The 20,633-nt window shown below is 44.1% G+C and overlaps 7 protein-coding genes across 7 annotated transcripts; 4 read left to right on the forward strand and 3 right to left on the reverse strand. All coding sequences in view use genetic code 12, as the record gives it.

Moving 5' to 3' along the window:
* Positions 1 to 173: 173 nt before the first annotated feature.
* FOB63_001928 (ubiquitin-binding SDF ubiquitin ligase complex subunit) lies at positions 174 to 1,958 on the reverse strand (the record flags this gene model as incomplete). Its single annotated transcript, XM_002617936.2, has 1 exon — positions 174 to 1,958. One exon carries the CDS (start codon positions 1,956 to 1,958, stop codon positions 174 to 176), a length of 1,785 nt encoding a protein of 594 aa, XP_002617982.2.
* A 1,128-nt stretch (positions 1,959 to 3,086) lies between these two features.
* On the forward strand, positions 3,087 to 4,568 carry ZPR1 (zinc finger-containing protein; the record flags this gene model as incomplete). The annotated part of the gene is made up of 1 exon (XM_002617935.2): positions 3,087 to 4,568. One exon carries the CDS (start codon positions 3,087 to 3,089, stop codon positions 4,566 to 4,568), a length of 1,482 nt encoding a protein of 493 aa, XP_002617981.1.
* Positions 4,569 to 4,802: 234 nt separating this feature from the next.
* On the reverse strand, positions 4,803 to 10,868 carry CCH1 (Cch1p; the record flags this gene model as incomplete). The annotated part of the gene is made up of 1 exon (XM_002617934.2): positions 4,803 to 10,868. The coding sequence occupies one exon, from the start codon at positions 10,866 to 10,868 to the stop codon at positions 4,803 to 4,805; it is 6,066 nt and encodes a 2,021-aa protein (XP_002617980.2).
* Positions 10,869 to 11,565: 697 nt separating this feature from the next.
* Positions 11,566 to 11,871, forward strand: FOB63_001931 (mitochondrial 37S ribosomal protein mS33; the record flags this gene model as incomplete). The annotated part of the gene is made up of 1 exon (XM_002617933.2): positions 11,566 to 11,871. The coding sequence occupies one exon, from the start codon at positions 11,566 to 11,568 to the stop codon at positions 11,869 to 11,871; it is 306 nt and encodes a 101-aa protein (XP_002617979.1).
* A 119-nt stretch (positions 11,872 to 11,990) lies between these two features.
* On the reverse strand, positions 11,991 to 13,619 carry FOB63_001932 (uncharacterized protein; the record flags this gene model as incomplete). The annotated part of the gene is made up of 1 exon (XM_002617932.2): positions 11,991 to 13,619. One exon carries the CDS (start codon positions 13,617 to 13,619, stop codon positions 11,991 to 11,993), a length of 1,629 nt encoding a protein of 542 aa, XP_002617978.2.
* A 619-nt stretch (positions 13,620 to 14,238) lies between these two features.
* On the forward strand, positions 14,239 to 15,705 carry FOB63_001933 (uncharacterized protein; the record flags this gene model as incomplete). Its single annotated transcript, XM_002617931.2, has 1 exon — positions 14,239 to 15,705. One exon carries the CDS (start codon positions 14,239 to 14,241, stop codon positions 15,703 to 15,705), a length of 1,467 nt encoding a protein of 488 aa, XP_002617977.2.
* Positions 15,706 to 16,848: 1,143 nt separating this feature from the next.
* ATC1 (alpha,alpha-trehalase) lies at positions 16,849 to 20,421 on the forward strand (the record flags this gene model as incomplete). Its single annotated transcript, XM_002617930.2, has 1 exon — positions 16,849 to 20,421. One exon carries the CDS (start codon positions 16,849 to 16,851, stop codon positions 20,419 to 20,421), a length of 3,573 nt encoding a protein of 1,190 aa, XP_002617976.2.
* Between the last annotated feature and the right edge of the window lie 212 nt (positions 20,422 to 20,633).

A 20,633-nucleotide genomic window follows, 5' to 3' on the forward strand; every position in this document is an offset into this window, starting at 1 on the left:
TCCTGCGATCGTTGCACTAAAGATGTTGTCCGTCACTGTTTGAATGGTCAATGAAATGCAAACGGCTGCAATCCTACATTGCGTCATAGATACTACAACCTTTGAATATTCAAAAATTACCTAAATTAACTCCTATACCGTCAATAAACCAACTTCACGGTTTAAAGCCTTTCCTAACTGAAGTTATACATCTTGATGTTCCCATTCTCCAAACCTGCCGCGAAACTGTGGCTTGATAATCCAACACAGCTCACGCTGGCATTGTTCCCAAACGTATGCAAGCATTTTCCATCTTGCAAGTCCCATACTTTTACCAACCTGTCGTGAGCACCCAGAACAATGCGGAAAGTGTCAGCCAGGATTGACCATACTCCCTCAATGTGACCAAATTGCGTACGTATACATTTTCCTGTGCGGACGTCCCACAACTTGATGGTATTATCCAACAGAGAGGTTAATATGTGAGTTGGATAATTTCCATCCTCAGGAAGCTCGCTGCAAACGGATGTGTTCTCCTCCTGGCGTGATGGGCGGCCCGCGCCCTCACTGTCGCTCTCATTAGAATCCGTTATCAAATCACCGCCCTTGTACACAAATGGAATCACTGTTTCAACTTGTCCAACATGGCCATTACTACCCACACCGCCAAAAACACGAAGACACTGGTTTGTGGCTAAATCCCACATTTTCACTGTTGTGTCATCCGAAGCAGAAAAAACCGTGTTTGATGCTACATCGATCTTGACACAGTTGACACTGTCGCTATGGCCTCGAAGCGTGTAACAAGTTCGAGAGTCCACATGCCACACCTTCACTGTGCAGTCAGCCAGTCCAGAAACAATCGTTTTGTTGGAAAAATCAACACTGGATACAGCATCATCGTGGCCGCGGTATGTTGAGATACACTCACCAGTGTGATAATTCCATACTTTGATGGTCAGGTCCAAGCCACCCGTGATCAACTTTTGCGAGTCGAAAACCAATGCCCTCACACCCTTTTGATGGCCCGTTAACGTGCGGATACAGGTTCCAGAATCCACATCCCATACTTTCACCGTAGCATCGTACGAACCCGATATGAGATACTTACGGTTGAAGCGAAGACACGTAACGCCATCGGTATGCCCCTGGAACTGTTGAATCGTGTAAGTACCATTCCGCCAATTTTTTTCGAGCAGATACCGTTCACTATAGACGCTTTTCCATGGTCTTTTCGTTTTGCGGCGCTTAGAATCAGGCTCTGTTTCACAGATCTCGCGGGCTCGCTTCATGTGCATCAATGGTAAACCCCAACCGCAGTTTGGACACTTGCGGTCAATATGTTGTTCACACATGTGGTGCCAAACACGGTCGTCGTCCGCAAGTTCTTTCCATTTGCGTGAAACTTGTGCCGCATTGCAGAGCGATTGACAATCCAAGTAACACAAAATTTTGAGGGAAATCTCCACCGGGAGTGTCGCTATAAAGTCTATCCTCACGAGTTGGCTGATTTCCTGAGAGATGGTTGAGAGCTGGGGGAAACAACATTGACTGAGCAAACCACGCAAGATTAACAGACGGTGTGCGTGTGGGGCAGCAGAGAAGATCAGCCATACGTGACTAACGGCCTCCTGGTCACGCAAAGGAAGTTTCTCAAGCTCGCTCTGGATGCTCTTCATTTTAGCAGCATCTGCTTGCTTGTTGCATACGATGTCTGGATTGTGGCGGTAGCAAAATTTGTGTATGTTGTCTTTTGGGATATTGGAGTGATCCGTAATGTGTTTGGCTAAAAACAGCGTGACCACCAGCTGGTCTTCATTCTCCGCCTTGCAGTCACTGATGATTTCTTTTTCCGGCTCATTCCACTGGTCGGATTCGTTTTCTGGTGCAGAAACCCCTTTCTGGAGGATTGCCGTTAGATTTTGTGTGGTTTTGTTTGAAGTTGTGTCGTGTGATAAGCACGGATCAAACAAATTCATGGTACTGGAAGCAGGCCTTGAATAACTATTTGTTTGTGGAAAAGTCACTTGGCTATATCTTTTATTCGATAGTTGCTTTGTGGTGGAATATGTATATGCGTCCTTAAAGGAAAAGAGTAGTGTGGCTATAAAAACTGTGGCTCCAGGAACGGGAAGACTTTGGTACGAGTTTATGTGCACTCCCATGCGCGGCCTACTAAGCACAGAAGCTCTTAAGCGAGCATCACGTAACCACTATAGTTTGAATAGACTTTGTTTTTTTGTTGGTCAGGGTCATATGGCTTATACTAGAAAGAATCCATGAGCCACTGTTTTGTTTCTCTTTTTCTTTGCCCGCTCACTCAAATGTACTTCTTCCAATAGCATTGGTCTTCGAATATGGCAAGCGCACGTGCGTATTCCCAATGACAAGCTGCATGACGTTGGATCAGATGTACAATCAACTACAGAGGATAAAGGAGTTTACAAAGAGAGTTACACAAGTGATACTTTCGCTAACTGCTACCTGTGGATGTGTCTTTGTTATAGCAACTAGAGGATAATGATCTGGGGTGCTTTATAAATTTATGGGGGGTTTGACACCTCTCTTATCGGGACAGTAACCTCAGACACAAGTTCGTCAGATTGGAAGTTATGGGCATTGGAAGTACCTCGCCTGTATTGTGGCACTTCTAAAAGTTCGCCCTAAACTCAGGAAGGGGTTCTCTGGCCCAGAAAAGCCACACAAAGTAGTAACAATAATGGTATATGCAGGTCCAGTGGCATTTGACATGTCATTCAAGATGGTTCACCAGGATTGAATGTGCTCTTGCTCTTCGTATTTGCTTGGGCCTTCGAGAATTGGTGTAATTTAGATGAGTCTATGCTTATGATTCTCTGCTGCCACTACAAGACCATTGCATCAATACAATCAGCGGAATATTGGTATTGAAGAGATCCATACTGATTGCAGGTTGACGTTGCTTTCTGGAATTTGACCACCTCATTTGCCTAATTCTACCTGATTCCTTTCTCCCATTTCGGTAGCATGTCCTGGTGTGGAACCTTCTTGACTCTGCTCGAAACTTCTACATCTTTCTCGATGCTTCTAACCTGCATGAACACCATCGAAAAAAATCTGGCTACTAGATGAAAAGAACCGAAGACGCCGCCAATTCTCCAGAAAAGAAACCACGTTTAGAAATGGCTTCAGAGAACGAATCACAATTTACTCCTGTCGGCGAGCAGGTTCAGAATATGGACAGCTCGGTGAGGGAGACCGGAGCAGCCGATGTTGAAGGACATCCAGTGCAAGAAGTTGAGTCCATGTGTATGAACTGCCACAAGAACGGTGTCACCCGCATGCTCTTGACCCGTATCCCATTTTTCCGTGAAATTATTGTCATGTCTTTTGAGTGTCCCCACTGTGGATTCAAAAACTCTGAGATCCAAGCTGCGGCACAGATTGCTGAAAAAGGGTCTCGTTACGTTTACAAGATCGAGTCCAAGGAAGACTTCAGCAAGCAGGTTGTCAAGAGCGAAACTGCAACATGTCTGTTCCCTGAGTTGGAGCTTGAAATTCCTCCTGAGCGTGGGCAGTTGACCAACATTGAAGGTCTTCTCACCGAGATGATCGACAATTTGAAAGCAGACCAACCAGCACGTAAAGATGCCCAGCCAGAGGTGCATGATAAGATTGAAGCTTTCATTGCCAAAGTGCAAGAGCGTCTTGATGGCAAGGGCTTGCCTTTGACATTTTATGTCGATGATCCTGCCGGCAACTCGTGGATCGAATATACCCCAGGTCAGCCAGCTCACAAATGGTCCATGTACGAGTACAACCGTACCGCCGAGCAAAATGTATTCCTTGGACTTATCTCTGCTGATGACGTTGCCCAGCACAAGAAACTTGAGCTGGAAAAGAAGAAATCCGCAACAGAGACTAATGTGAGTTCACAACTTGGGAACGAAAACCCTAAAGCCACAGGTTTTGTTTCCGACAACACAGACATTGAGAACTTCGATAATGAAGTCCAGACTTTCCATGCCACATGTTCCGCATGCTACCAGCCATGTGAAACTCATATGAAAACAGTGAACATCCCACATTTCAAAGATGTCATTATCATGTCCACCGTCTGTGACCATTGTGGCTACAAGTCTAATGAAGTTAAAACAGGAGGTGCTATTCCTGAAAAGGGAAGACGCATCACGCTCAAAGTAACTGACCCAGAAGACTTGGCTCGTGACATTTTGAAGTCGGAAACTTGTGACATGAAAATCCCCGATTTGAATTTGGACTTGACCCCAGGAACTTTGGGCGGTAGATTCACCACCATCGAAGGTTTATTAAGTCAAGTTTACGATGAATTACACTCGCGTGTTTTTACGCAAACATCTGATTCTATGGATGATGAAACTAAGCAAAGATGGACTTCCTTCTTTGCCAAGTTGGAGGATGCCGCACATGGCAAAATTGGTTTCACTATTTACATGGAGGACCCCTTAGCATCTTCGTACATCCAAAATGTTTATGCGCCAGATAATGATCCTAACATGGTGATTGAGGACTTTGAGAGAAGTTTCCAACAGAACGAGGACTTGGGCTTGAATGACATGGACGCGAAATAAGGGTATTTTAATGGTGTTTAATGTATTTGAGGCATGTTTGGGCTTAGTTTGTATTATTTATAGCACAATAGCGGGGGCGTTGCTCCTTTGCACAAACCTATAAACGTGTTTACGATATCCGGTGTAGATTATTTTAAGGATTAGTATGGACTGGCTCTTACAGAAAATTCAATGTCCTATGTTTATATTAAATGCTATAGAAAATCATCTTGGACATAATGCTAAATGAATACGTCAGAAGTCTTCGATGCCCACTTCGTAAAATGTGTTCTGTTTTCCCTCTGTTGAAATATTCAGAATTTGTGATTTTCTTTTCTCCTCCCTCTGCCGATGAACGTAAGCCCACCGCGTAATATATCCTTGAAGTAACTCTTTACATCTCTTTTTCTGTAGTCTTTTTTCTAGTTTTTGCATAAAAAGACGTCTCTCCAAGTAATCAATGAGGACAAGACACTCACCCAGATCAAAAGAGTTGTACAATGGGAGCTGTACCAATAGACGAGTGAATGATATTCCCGGTTCTTCATGTAACTCCATGTTCATGATGGCCTCTTCGATAAATCTCTCGTACATAAATCTTCGTTCTCTGATTTTCGGAAAGTCCATAGTTGCAACTGTTTCATTGATGGCATCATAGTTTATCGCCACATCGTAGGGATTGTTTGGGTCATTTCTGTGTATCCATTTTGAACAAAGCTCGGGGATACTAAACATGCCATGATAAAAGTGAAAACTCAAGGAGCCATCTAAAGTGTGTAGAAATTTTGGAAGATCTTCAGGGTCAATGAAACCAGTTCCTTTTGGGTCAAATTTCCCCCACGACTTTTTGAACTTCCTTATTTCAGATCTGGCTACCAACGGAGCATATTTTGATCCTCCGCTAATGTAACTGAAACTGTCCAAAAGTAATGAAACGAACAAGTTAAGCATAATGTACATGGAAATCACATTCCAAGACATGAAGAGCAAATATGCGTATTCCTTGTTTCCACAATCCGAATCATCCACACTATTGTCGTATGTACAGAAAGGCACCTCTAAAGTGAAATCATCCATAATGTAATTCCATCCCTCACCCATGGAACATCTGAATAGAAGAATTAATGTTTTTGGTACCGACCTCACGTTTATATTTCCACTTGTATTAGGACCAATCTTAGTCATTCCAAAAATTTGGTTCAAGGCGATCGCGTACACCAAATAAAGAATAAACCAAGTGAACATCAAAGAAAGTAATCTAGGAAGAGAGGCAGCTGCAAACTTTAGAAGTTGGTTGATTCTATCACTTCTTGGGAAAAGGAAAATTAACATTCCAACCAAAAACAACTTGTTAAAGTTAATAAAAACCGACCCCGAATTGGTAACAAAACTAAGCATGGTTGATATCCAAGCTCCAAGCGAAACGATGAATGAGAAAATGTTCCACTTGTTGCTAATGAAGACCTTAAAGCTCTGAGCAATAGCTAACATAAAGTAGTGGATTACAAAACAAGTTGAACTCACCATAAATGCTAGTGCTCGAAACACATTGAATGACTTATTCGATGGGTAAGTCTCACAAAGTAGGGATACCACATGGATAAGCAAAACTGTGTTTAATGTGTTTCTCCAAATTCTATTTCTTCCCACAGTTAAATTGTAAAATGCTTTCTGAATACCTTTCAACGACTTGGGGTCCCGTCTTTTTGAAGGTTTGACTCGCAAAAGGAATCGCTTCACATTATACCACTGGATTTGCTCATTTGTAAGATAGGCTCTACCAGTTACCTTAGCATAATTATCAATGATGACCGAGACGAACACTGTAAGAATGAAAACCACACTCACAAAATTAAAAAAGATAACAAAAACACCGTTAAAAGCATTGTAGAACATTTGCTGTGGTGTTCCAGATCCTGTGCTTTGCATAACATTGATGAGGAGATCAGTCCACCCTTCCAAAGATACAATTTGGTATAAGGTTGAAAACGAAGATGAGAATCTGTTCATTTGTAATAGGGGTTCGGTGTATACCCTGGGACTGTAGATTTCCCAGTCATAAACGGTGTTGGAGTATTCATTCACACATTCACCAAGATATGAAACACCGTCGTTGCAAAATCCAAGGCGGTCATTGAAAATGTTGAGCGCCCATATAGAAAAAGGGAAAATCAAGGTAAGAGACATCATTGCAGCACTTACAATCTTCCCAAACCCCGATATAATGGTGTACTGGAAATTGTTTTTCGCTGTTTCACTGATTGTTAGAATTCTCAATGCTCTCAAAGCCTTCAAGCCTCGCACAACCAAAGAAAGAGGGCCATCGTCTTTTATGAATGCCACAAACTCTGTCCAAAGAGAGAGCAAAGCGCAGAAGTCTAACCAATTCCATGGAGACCTGTAATATCCATTTGGAGTAAAAATTATGCCATCTGCCGTAATTTTGATGAGATACTCCATCGTGAACACAAGAAGAAGCACAGAATCAGTGTATAGAGCCCAGTTCCACTGTCCATTCACGTGTCCAACATCCCTTCTATAGATTGGAGTGACATAACAAGCGGCAAGAACGATTCCGATAGTGGACAAAAACATCAACAGTGCAAAAATTTCGCTTATCTTCTTGTGCGGCTCGACTCCATCAATTCTCTCACCATAACTTGAGGGAACAATTCGCTGGCATATTCTCCTTAAACGATGGCCTGGTGCCAACATATAAAATACTGTGTTGAACATGGGATTATCTCTCAAATATTGATCTTGCTCTTTCTCAATCCGTTGCCTCTCTTCCAAAGCTTTTTTAGCGAAAGTGACTGGATCAAATTTACCTTCATACGTTATTTGAGTACTGTGCTTAGTAAAGAAGGGATTATGAAAGTATGCCAATATTCGCCTTTTGCGCTCATTGAGCCATTTTCGAATTGGTCCACCTTTGTCATCCTCCTCCAGATCATTCCTCTCTTCTGTAGTATCATTTTCTAAGAAATCGTTCACAGCACTTCCACTCATCAAAAGGTTTGTAACTGCTCTTTGCATGTTCTTTTCTGTGTTCGATTTGAAAATTCTGGACTTCATTTTACTAATCCAGTCATTTCTGGTCTGGACGCTTTGAAGCTTCGTAGTCACGTCCTCGATAAATTGCAGAAGTTGATGCTTTCTCTTACCTTCATCTGAGACCTGTAATGCATTCGCAATAACGGCAATAAAGATATTCATCACAATGGAATTAGAAACAATAAACCAAAAAATAAGAAACACTGACCCAATTGCTCGTTGTGAAGTGGATCTAGCATACTCTTGAAGGGAATACATGATATCTGCCCAGTTTTCTGTGGATGTGATGACATATAAAGACATGAAAGTATTAGGCAAAGTATGCATCGCAAATTGGACATCATCGACATCTGAAAGAGGAACCGTTCCTTCAAAGAAACGAGCCAAGATAATACTCGTAAGAACCAAAAGAATAAAGTAAAACAACGTTAAATCAAAAATTGCTTTTGCGTTACGCAAAATTTTCAACCAAAGATCTCTAGTAATGCTGTAAGCCAACACAATTCTGTAGAACCTCACAATTTGGAAAAACGAAAGCCAGTAATAGGCGTGTCCTAGTTTATTCTTCACTGGATGAGCAATTATCACAGTCGTTATAAGAGCCAAAAATAAATCAAAGCAGTTTCTTTTAGAGTAAAAAAAATCTCTCCAATAAGGCATGAACAAGGAAAATCGTAATACGATATCTGCACAAAGGAAAGCCGTCACAAACGCTTCTGCTCTGTAAATGAAGTCCGACAAATCATCAGACATAGTGCCCAGGCGCAAGCATTGAATAACTAAACCAGTAGCAATCATTACTAACAGTATGACTTCAAACTGGTAGTATCTTTTGAGCCATGGCTTCTTCAGTATGACTGAACGTACTCGCTTACTATGGAGTTCATCATTGAACATCCATATTTTGAACAGAGACATCTTTTTGTTCCGGCGCTCTGCCCTTTGTCTATTTTCTTCGGCTTGTTCCATCTGAACCACTTGAAATGACGACACAATGATTGCAATAAAAATATTCATCAACCATACAGTTAAAATGAAAATTGCAAATATGAAGAATAAGGCGGCGGCAATATTGTCGGTATCCATTAGTTCGTACATGAGATCCGAAAATGCATTAACGGACATGATGACGAACACCAACTGCATGGATTGAAAGATATTATCAAAGTTTACAGATCCCGCATAAGGATTTTCGCCACTTTGGCATACAGAGTTCATGGGGCACCGAAAGCCCTTGATTGACTCTGACGCTTCACCGTTACGGTTCAAAAACGGTTTTGCCTTTCCATCAAGTCCAATATACGATCCACAAAATTGTTCAGTATTTCTAAACGTTTCTGAAGGGTCGGTAGGATTTGTCCACACGCAGTTCCGGGAAAGAGATGATTTGAATGATTGAACGCCAATAATTGCGAAAATTACCCAAAAACAAACAATGACTATCGTAATATCCATCAATTGCGGGATGGCTGCATAACATGCTTTGAGAATAATGTTGGTACCTGTAGTCAAGTTGCATAAACGCAAAATCCTTAAACAACTAAGGGCTCTGAAAAGCATGAAATGGTTATGGTAATCCTGACGATTGACAGAAAGAATCATGGAAATCCAAAACGATACTGTTGAGATGGCATCAAATATTTGCCAGTTATTATGCAAGTATGCTCGGCGCAAATTCATTTCTTCCACCTTCTTTCGAATTGTACTGGATTTGAGAAATGTATTTTTCAGGTGAATACGGAGTGATGGTTTCACGTCAACGACGGAAGATGCAGAATCTTGACGATGAAATCGTACTCTTCGCTGGATGTTGGACCTTCTTCTTGTCAAGTTCCTATCTTGACTAGAAGAAGTGTCATTGAAAGGGTTTTGAAGAGAATCACTCAGCGATTCAAGAAATGGGTTTTCGTGATATTCTGTAGAGTTATCAAGTGGCAGATTCAAGCCCAGGGAAGTTTCACCAAGCCCACCTGATGGATTTTTGTTATTTGATGTACTCTTCGACAGTAGTCTAAATCTGTCACCTTTTCCATCTTTACCTTTTCCAAATCTATTGGAATAAGACAGATATAACTCACGTATATACTGGATTACCAGTCTTGTGGTTTCTGAGATCCAGCTGCTTGGATAATCCAAACCAAGTTCTTCAAACATGATTCTGTCATCGATAAGACCATATGCCACAATTTTCACTCCTGCTTCCATAGAGTATAGGAAATAGATAAATGCAATAACATAATCCACCCAATTGTTACCATAGTAAACATAGCCATTTAGCTTTGCAGGGTTCCACTGCCTGAATATCAATAGGGTGGTCTGGATGAAAAGAAGAACTAAAAGGGTTGCATTTGTTGCAGAATGTGCCGCCGCCCGGTGGCACCATTTTCGGAATGACAGACTAGGTGCAAATATTCGAAGCGACCGGCCGTATAAATAAAGATGTTCAAACCCCTCGCGGGGGCCATTTCCCATGTTGAAAGGGTTTTCATGTACTATTGTTGTAGTAACATTAGATGTGGAATGCTGTAAATCAGGGGTAATTTGGCGACTCAATTCTTCTGTATGTAACTGTTGTGAGCTAATCATACTGTCGCCGTCTCCAGAGGGCCTGGAAGGACGCAAAAGGGGCAGGTGTGAGGGTGTTCCGAGAGAAGTCAAGTTTGGGTCCATAGTTTCAACCAGTTCCAAGTCTGCCGTGAATACAGGTGGCTTTTCTGAAATGGGTGTCGCTGGATTGTTACTACCAGCAATTCTATCTGAGATTCTCGAGATTATATTGGGGATTTTCGATGGCGAGCCAGGTAAATTGAGCTTCGCTTTTTCATTGAGTCTCTGAAGCCCGGCCTCCAAATCAGCATTTCCCGAATGATCCAACGTTATTAGTGGAATGTCGTAGTTGCTTTGTGTCTCGGGGTAATCGGGATAGTAGTCATAATTAGGATAGTGGTCCCAGATTGAGGGAGCATCTGTAGGATGTAGATATGCGTTGGATGATGCTTCTCTCAGACTCCTCCTTGAAGACAGAATTTCCATCAGGTTTCGACTGTTGGCAGGTGATTTCAACCAGTTGGCCTCATGCCCTTCATTCCCCAAGGCGGAGACTAATTCGTCTTGTACGGTAAGTGGATCAGAGGTAAAGGCGTCGCGTAAGTTGTCGTACGAACTTTCCACGACAAACCGGGGCTGACTATATCGATTGGCCACTTTCTGCTCCCGTTCTTCTCTAGTAGCATCCGTGGGTTCTTCATCTCTAAACGGATTCCTCATGGTCACGATATATGTTTGCCAAAGTCCAACAATAACAGAGGCGATCGTTAATTCGCAAGGTAGTTAGGAGTAGTTTGGTCAACTCTAATGAAAGAGAGAGAAGGAGATGTGGTGGGGAAAGCACTAGGTAAAGTTAGCTACTATCTAGAACAATACATTCGTCCTTTACATAGACGTGTCGTGGGTTGGGTGCAGTCGGAGGTAAGGCTAATTTTGATCTCCAAGCGATAGAGAAACATCGCATGAGTCACCACCAGGTGGATTTTGTCTGACTTCCACATGTCCTTCTTAGAAGATTAAAGAAAAAGAAAATATGAACAAGAAAGTACAATTAGTCAAGTCTGTATGTTGAAAGGCTGTGCTGGACAAACAGATGAGCGCCTGCATTTGGCGCCAAAGCGTTAGACGGCATCAGTATCCTCGCTTGATAAAGACACAGGCCAAGATAAAGGAGCAGAAAATTTTTCCAAGACAATGAAGTGTAATGGAAAGAAAAGGAAAGCAGTACTTGTATTTGTAAGAATCCTGGTTGTTTTTTTTTGCGCAGAACCTCTGTCTTCATTTGGTGCCTACTCGTATTTCTGTCAAGTCCCATACAATAGTCATTATACTCTGAGCCTCACTTACTAGTGCCACCCGTACACCTTGCTTTCGAGATTAGTCGCACAACAATTTTTCTTCTTCACTCTGCCACAACATGTCCCTTTTACGGAAAGTCAACTTGAAGCAGCTCAAGGAAGTCAAGAGGCTTTCGGCAAATATCTTTGGCGAAACCTATAACCCTGGTAACGTCAGAAACGGTGCTAAGGTTTTGCGTGCCCCACTAAAGGGACCGGAAGTTGTGTCGTGGTACGGAGACAATGATGCTGCACCAACTTTTAAGGACTTCAAAGAGTGGTTTCCTGAGTTAAAATTAGTTGATCCAAAAGAAGCATACAGAGTCAAAATGGTGGCTGACAGAAAGAAAAGAAACAAGGGTGCGCCAAAGAAGAAGTCCAGTTGATTTTTTTAAACTACCGTTATGTCCCCTCCCTCATATACTTCAGCATCTTGTAAATATTATGAATATGAAATCACTATCGAATTCCCGGTTCTGCTAAATGTGTATCCTGTTATTGGTCATTATGTGGGCTTGTTTGTACTATAGATTCTCTTTTTTGTTTGGAAGGTGTCAGTGGGATCTTGTAGATTGCGCTTTGCTTGTTGTCCCCATTCATTGTGCTGAACGTCTTTCATGAGATTAACCACCTTGCTGTTCTCTTCTGTATACTGAAACTTGCGCATGATTTCCATATTGGAATCATCCATGACGCCGTTTTCTTCCCTGTCAAATTCATGTCGGACCTGTCGCCAAACGACACCACTCGGTGTCTCTTCAACCAAAGTAGTTAAGCAACCATTGTCGGACTCAACTATGTAAGCACTTGAAAATTGATATCTGCTTGTTGCAAGTATTTCAATTCCATATGATGTAAATATGGCTGCATGGTCACTAAATACGAACAATAGTCTGTCTTTGGAAAGGAGTTTTGTCTTGAGAAATCGCAGCGGGGCTGTGATGATTGCTTCGACTTCAAGAGTAAGTGGCAAATCTCTTTTTGCTGCAACAAGAACAATCAGGTTTTCACTTGCTAACAAAAAATGGTGCCCAGTGGAAAATGCAATGTGCCATTGCGGTGGCGCAGAAATCAAAGGGCCAGATGTACGTTGGTACGCAATGGATCTGTCACTATCTTGAACGTAATGCCATACATTTCGAACATTCTTCAAGTCTAAAAGCATTTTTTGGGAAACAGTCATGTGTGAAATATCATAAGTTCGATAAGGTATTGCTAGTCCACCATCAGACGCCATTGCAATAACATAGTCTGTGTTATCACTTGAAATCCAAGACGAGCACCAGTTAGTCTTCGCTTCTGTTTTCTCATAATCATATGTTGCAGTTGCTTGTACAGTATGATGTGTTACGCTACCCACTGGAATAGTGTGGAGAGCAAATATGTTGAAGACTTTAAGACTGTATTGCAGAAGAGAAGTATCAAAATACTTTAGCCACTTCCCATTTTCTGACCAGTCAAACGTGGACGACAGAGAGGGGAAGAAATTCAAAGGCAAAACAGCTAACACTTTGCTGATGGAACCCTGATTATGCAAATGAAAAATAACAGGGTAGTCTCGACCAGTGTCAGCCATAATGGACCTCAGAGCCAGGTTTTTTTCATAATATGGGGCTGCAATTACTGACCATATGTGTGAGTCTCCAGGACGAATGATGATGCTGTTGTAAAGTGGCTTTGGGATTGTGAAGAGGACGTGGGTGCAATCTAGCGAGTAGACACGCGCATCAAGTCCGTATGACGAAAAGACACATATTTGGGTACAGTTAGTGTAAGCACCCTCCGAATCAACGCCAGGGATCCACTCTAGTGCCAGCACGCCTATAGGATCTTGTTCTATGAAAACAGGAAGGTCTTCAGTTAAGTCAAAGACAAGCACGCCGTGGAGATTCAGGTCAAATGCGTAGACTGCTAGTTTTGTGCAACGGTCATTTGTGGCGATTTCCCATTGGATCAAGCCTACTTGGACTGGGGTATTCGATTTCGGTCGCTGGTTGTCCTGTTTGTGGAGACGGAAGCAAAGATTCAAATTATAAGATCGAATTAATGATCCTGGCAGAAGCTGGTGGATTTGAAGATCGGTGTCCTTAACCAAGGCGATGTAGCTTGCGCAATGGGACACCGCTTGTTTCATGGGCTGTGATGATGTTTGTTTATCAACACTTGTATGGCGGATTTGCACCCAGTCGCGCAAGAAAAAGGTCCAAACGATTTTATTCGGGACGAGAGCTAAGCCTTAAATTTATCCGCCACCGAACTTCGAACACCGCAAATGTAGGCTTTTACAAACGTTTTTTTTCGTCCCTTCGTGAATTGGCTGTCATGCTCAACTTTTCGCTTGCCGAACCTCGTGATATTTGCTGTTTTTGTAAGTCTTCCTGTGAAGTGTCTGTATGTCGACCTTAAGCTTTTGGTGTAGATGCTAAATATCCCAATAGCATCCTACTTCCTACTGAGGCTCATATTTTGTACAGAAAGAGCATCTTTTTTTTTCTGATGTTGGTGTACGTTCCTGTGTTGATATTTTGGCGCACTTGTTTTTGCAACTACAATCTGTCGCTCCTGCAGGCAATCCGTTGCAAGACACTCGCAGAAAAACAAACCCCACTACACATATACTCTTCACGATCCGACAGATCTCGGCTTGTTGCGCAATATAAGTCTTCGCTGCACTTCACTCATTTATTTCAAGCTGCCGCCTGGCGAAATCCCCCTCACAACTCGATTGTCCAACTTCGCGTGAGTGTTTCCTGATGCCTCCGAAAAAACGGGCCACCCAAGACGTCAATGGGTCTGGTGGCAGAAAGCTGACGCTTCCAGGAATAAAGCACATGCCACTGCGAAAGAAGTTTGAAGCTTCCGAATCGGACTCGGACTCAGCCGAAACCAATCCAGTGCGCCTGAGCCAGACTATTTTGGGCACACATAACTCTCTTAAGCAATTGCTATCAGCACCGGCGGCGGCAACACCTAAGAAAGTCCCTAAGAAGAGGGGCCGCAAACCCAAACGGCAACAAAATGCACCAGATCTGCCTATGAATACGGCATCAACACCAATATCTCGACTAGAGCAAGCTACAGCGTTACTTGATCTGCCCAACTCAGCGAAGCGGTCATCCATCAAGTTCGATGACATAGATGAGCAGCCTGCTCCTAAAAAGAGAGGTCGCGGCCGTCCGAGGAAAAATCCACTCCCAGTTGATACTCCCCAGATTCTTCCGCGTCGGAAAGTGTCAAAAGCACCCCGTCAAATTAAAAAGGCCCCTTCGCGAGTAACAGCGTCCGTATTTGCAGATGACTCGGACAGCTTTGTTGAGCAGGTTTCTCACCATACGCTAGATCTTGCAGATGGTCCTTCTGATGGACCAGCAAAAAGACGCACATCGTATAATAACCGTGGAAAGAGAGTTCTGTCGGTTGGGAATGGATATGAGGGCAAACCGCATAGTGAAGTTCCTGAATCGGAGTACTACAAAATGCTTGACTCCGACATGCCCGAACCGAGTCGTATGCGTCAGCTTCTTGTCTGGTGTTTTCGCAAAAAACTAGAGAGTGATAACGACGGTGAAGGTGGTCTGGACGGGGTATCTGATACCGCACGAGGCATTTCAAAGATAATAAAACAAGAACTATTGGATGACTTGGTTGACGGAGCAATATCTACAAGCTGGTATAGTCGTGGACAACAGTCGGACACAGAAGTGTCTGGCAAAAGGATCATCCGACCAAATCCACTTAATGAATCTAACAAGGAGAGCATGGAAATATTTACACGCAAGCTCCGACAACTCGAAGGTGAGCAAGATACATGGCGCCATGCGTTTGAGCGCAGTGTGGAACCTCTCAAGAATCTTGTCGTTCGTTCAGACGGAGAAGACCGCGAAACTTTGGCTGAATACCTAGACAAGCCTGGTACACGCGAGATGGTCACTGAAGTTCTACGCAACCAGTTGATTCAGCGACTTGAAAATAACAGAGCAGCGGCGCAGGCAAGTGTGAAAGACGAACTTCAGCCGGCAGTGGATGGACTCTACCATTTGCTGCATCGCATGAAGCTGGGTGTAGAGCTCGTTGGGCGAGTTGAACGCGAACGACTCTCTTCACAGGTGGCACATATGGTGCGGAGGTATATGGATAGAGCACGTGGACGTGGTGTAACACCACTTAGTAGCAGGGATCTTTTGCGGGGCATTCTGCGGATGGATGCACCTGAAAGGTGATGTATAATATGTAAGTATAGTGTAATATAGGGCCGCGGCCGATCAAAAAAAAAATGAGATTGTGAATAGAGAAAGACGAAATTGGTGCAACGGCTGAATATTTGAAGACAACACAAGGAAACTCTGGTTATGTTTACGATGCACAAAAACGTGGAATTCAATGGCCTTTACCAAAAGAAATTAAACGCGAGAGGACTTCATAGAAAGAAGGTAATGAACTAAAACTGGTTGCTCTGTTAAAAGGGTAATTAAGCTTGTCTCATCTTAGAATTCTTGTTGCGCCATGACTCTATCTTTCTTTGTGGTCTGGCTAGATAATGTCTAAAGTAGGAGACAAAATGGGCCCATTGAGTACCAATAGCTGAGACAAACTTGAGCACTCAACAGTGATTAAAATGCTATAACTGAGGAAGAACTTAACGGTCAATCTAACAGCTAAGACATCAAGCGTCAAGTGGAAGAGCCAATTAATCTTAAACAAGAGGAAAGAAACGAAAACACACAAAAAAGAAATGAAGAAGTAAACAGTTCTAAAATTGGTAACCAAAAGCAGAAAAGGGGCCCCATACACAACAGTCGCTTAAATTATCGTTGAGTACAGCAAATTGCAAACGTTAAAGCCAAAGTGGGCCGTTTCCGGGTCGGTTTGGAACGAAAACCCAACGTCGAAACTAATGCGGAGAATGTTCGCGGAGTCGCACCGAAATGCGGAGAGCAAACAAGACAGCAAGATACGAATAAAACAAATAGGAGAATCACTCGGGTGACCACAAAGGAAAACAAAGAGTTAAGACACATGGGCTATCCAGAAACGAAAGCGAAATAAAGAAAATCTAGACTGAGCGAAAGCACGACGGAAAACGGAAGGATTTTCGCTGCAACAATCGTTCCGAGAATGGTGCCAAGGGACTGCTGCGTCACTTAAAGCCAGAAGAAGTAACCCACACAACGTAAGCTATGTGTACCGAATGAGCAAAAAGAAGGAAAAAAAAACCTCAGTTTGAACCTTCAGCCTATTTGCTTTGCCACATCTCCCAACTTGGCTTCACTCTCCCTTCAGCATTCACATCTTCTTCAACTGGTACACCATGCCAGCTAGCAACCTTCTCCGCAAATAACGACACCCAAGCCTCCGCAGGTGTTATGTTCCGGCCGGGCACGCGCGCTCGAAACCATGCGCAGGGCAAAAGTTGGTGGGCGCGCACCCACTTGTCTTCTTCCCATGGTATAAAACAAACGCCATTCGGCGACATGCAGCGGCTCGGAAAATCTCGCAAATCTCGCAGAATACGAATGTTGGTCACCCTGCTTGTGTTGTTTGCGCTTGTCTGGCTTCTTGGCCTCCTGGCAGCGTTTCCCGTCAAGGAAAGCGTTGTAAGTGCAACTGGTCACGGCGCGGCCCAAACACTGGGCGCGAACGCTGCTAGCGACAGCAAGAACGAAGACAGCAGCAGCAGCGGCAAAGATGGCAGCAATAACAACAATAACAATAACAATAACAACAATAGCAGCAATAACAGCCACAAAAGCGGCGCCAAATACAATGAGGGCACTAGCAGCAACGACAAGGCTAGTGGAGGTCAGCTCCAAAGCGCGCTTTTCGCACCTGTTCAATACGCCGAAGGTGCATTTTACGACGAGGCCAGCCACGTCTTGGGCACTAGTAACTTCCCCATTGCCAACCAGTACCAGAGACAGCCATATGTCAGCAACGGATATTTGGGCAGTCGCGTGCCCAGTGTGGGGCACGGATTTGCCTATGATACTCTTACGCCTGAGGGCGCGCCAGATGATATCTCCAACGGATGGCCCTTATTCAACCCACGATACGCAGGCGCATTTGTGGCGGGCTTTTTCGATTTGCAGCCTTCCACAAATGGCACAAATTTCCCCTGGCTCCTCCAGTATGGCGGGGAGAGTGTGGTGGCGGCTGTTCCCCAGTGGACAACCCTCATGTTGGCTGCGAACGGATCGCACTTGGACCCGCAGCACCCTTCGGGCGTCTCGAGCTACCTGCAAAACTTGTCTATGGCCGACGGTACTGTTCGCACCGCCTACGAATGGCGCGCGCTCAATGTGCATTATGACGTTTGGGCGCACCGCACAGAGCCGAGTCTTGGGATCGTGAGAGTTTCGGTCACAAGCGGTGCTGATTCTCCTGTCCAACTCCAAGTTGTCGACCTGTTGGACTTTGCAACTGCACAGCGGTGCGAATTGGACCATGTGGGTGTCGATAATGATGCTGTCTATATGATGTACAGGCCACAAGGTGCCGAGGCATATGGTGCGACATACTCCATAGTGGAGGTGGAAGAAGCTTACAACGAGACTAACGTTGACAAAAATACCAATGCAAAAGGGAATCGCGGCAAAGGCGAGGGAAGCATCAAAATCAAGAGAGACGTGAGCCAAAGTGGCATTGGTGCTGGCATTGGTGCTCACGTTAGTACCGACGGCGACAAAGACGATAATAAATCCGAGACTAAAATTGAATCTACCTTTTGTGTCTTTGCCAACTCTTATGCTCAATCTAACCAGTCCGTTTCTCATACCGTCTCGCTCACTCTTTTACCCGGTCAGTCTATCATTTTGACTAAATATGTGGGTGTTGTCTCATCAGATATTGATCCAGACCTCACTCTGGCCGACGCAGTTTTGGAACGCGCTCGCCAAGTTGCCCGTACTCATGCCGGCAACTATGACACCGCTCGTTCCTCGCACGTCAGCGCCTGGAAAGACCTCCACCGCGCCCCTGCTTTCCCCGATGACCCTCTTCTCTCGTTGGCAGCGCGCGCCTCAGTGTTCCATCTCGCCGCTAATACCAGAGCGAACGCCACAGGCTTGACTGCTGCGTTGGGTGTCACTGGCCTTTCTTCGGACTCCTACGGTGGTATGGTATTTTGGGACACAGACTTGTGGATTCTGCATGGCTTGTTGCCCTTCCACCCTCTTCATGCCAAGAGTTTGGTCAACTACCGTATGCATACACGGAAACAAGCACTCGACAACATCCATAGTCCACTGGCGCCGCATGACGGTTTCTCTGGTGCTGTATATCCCTGGACCAGTGGGCGCTATGGTAATTGCACTGGAACTGGGCCTTGCTTCGACTATGAGTACCACATCAATGCTGCGGTGGCTATGGCCGCGTGGCAGGTTTACCTCAGTGGTGCTGGTGATGAAACATACCTCTTAGAAGTTACTCGTCCACTTGTACGAGATGCGGCTCGCTTCCTCTCCAGCTATGCTGTTTACAATGGCTCCCTACAAATGTATACCACAAGCAATTTGACAGATCCAGACGAGTACGCCAACCACATTGACAATGGTGCATACACTAACGCAGCTATTCTGGCAACGACGCGTTGGGCCCTTTCTATTGCCCGTCACCTTGCTGACAATGATACTGATCTCTACGAGTCTGTGCCAGGTAATGTGTTCTTGCCACGATCTTCACATGATCTGCTGGTGGTGTTGGAATACTCAGGCATGAATTCATCAGTTGAAATCAAGCAGGCTGACGTGGTAATGTTAACCTATCCATTGGACAATGAACTCATTACCGAACGTGAGGCACTTGCGAACTTGGACTACTATGCGGCGAAACAACTGAGTGTAGGACCGGCCATGACCTACCCTATATTTTCTGCTGTGGCCAATGCTGTCCTGCAAACGGGCTGTGCTGCACTGTCATATTTGCAAAAAGCTGTTCAGCCGTTCTTACGAGGACCATTCGCTCAGTTCTCTGAACAGAATTTTGATACGTTTCGTGACAATGGTGGCACCCATCCAGCGTTTCCGTTCATGACAGCTCATGGTGGACTTCTCCAGGCTGTTGTAAGTGGTATCTTGGGCCTCCGGTTCGATTTCCGTGCAGAATCTGGTCGTATTGAGCGCTTTTTGCGTTTGGATCCTGTGTTCTCACCTAAGTTGCCAAACGGTGTCTTCTTTGATACTATTTACTACATGAACCGTACGTTGTCGATGAATCTAACAGAGGACGGACTCACTGTTCGTGACTTGGGGCCTGCTCTGTTCTCACCACTGGTTACAAATGGTACTGCCATCTCTATCGTTTCGGGAACTGGTTCCGCTGAAAAGTCCTTTGAGCTTTCAAATGGTGGTGAAGTGGTTATTCCAGTGCGCCGCACACAACCATTATACGCCGATAGTTTAACGGAATGTGGCAAAGCACTGTTCACGAACATCACTGCTAGTGCTTACGGTGACATTGCTGATCTGATGAATGATGGTGCCAACGCCACCCATTGGCAGGCACAAACAGCTAACGTCACTAAAATTTTGGTCGATTTGAAGGCGCCTTCTGAACTAACTCACGCAGTGTTCAACTGGGGAGACAGACCTCCACGCCACTTGCTGGTTCTTGCAATGAACTCATCTGAGTACTCGCTGACTGAGGAAGTTTTGGCGAACGTGGACTTCGGCAATTCTCTTTACGAAAAGTACTCATATGCTTCGAGGGGTCGTCTAGTGGCGCAGGACGCTCTATTCACCCAAATATACTCGACTGACGTAGACATTTCCGAACCTTTTGATGCAGTCGAAGCTCTGAAGGTAGTTGTACCCACTCGTTTCAATGTCACTACCTTTGATCTTACTGCAAATTATGAACCTCGTTTTGTGTTGGTCGAATTCGATGGTGTACATGATGATCAGGATGTGGGTGCCAAGATTTGTGAGGCGGTCTTTTTCTAACCTTTCATGAACATTCTATAGAAGTAGAATAAAATTAAACGATTGATTTTGAATCACAGAAATCGTGATGTTTTTGTCAAGCTATCTCTCAAATAATAAGATTAAAGGCAGATTTCATTTTGAAGTTGCCTTCTTAAGAAGTGCGCTCTTTGAATTACATTATAACGTATAATATGGATTCCATTTATTACGTAAGGCTATACGTCCATCCA

The sequence above is a fragment of the Clavispora lusitaniae genome (assembly GCF_014636115.1).
Source record: "Clavispora lusitaniae strain FDAARGOS_655 chromosome Unknown tig00000038_pilon, whole genome shotgun sequence".
Taxonomy (NCBI): domain Eukaryota; kingdom Fungi; phylum Ascomycota; class Pichiomycetes; order Serinales; family Metschnikowiaceae; genus Clavispora; species Clavispora lusitaniae.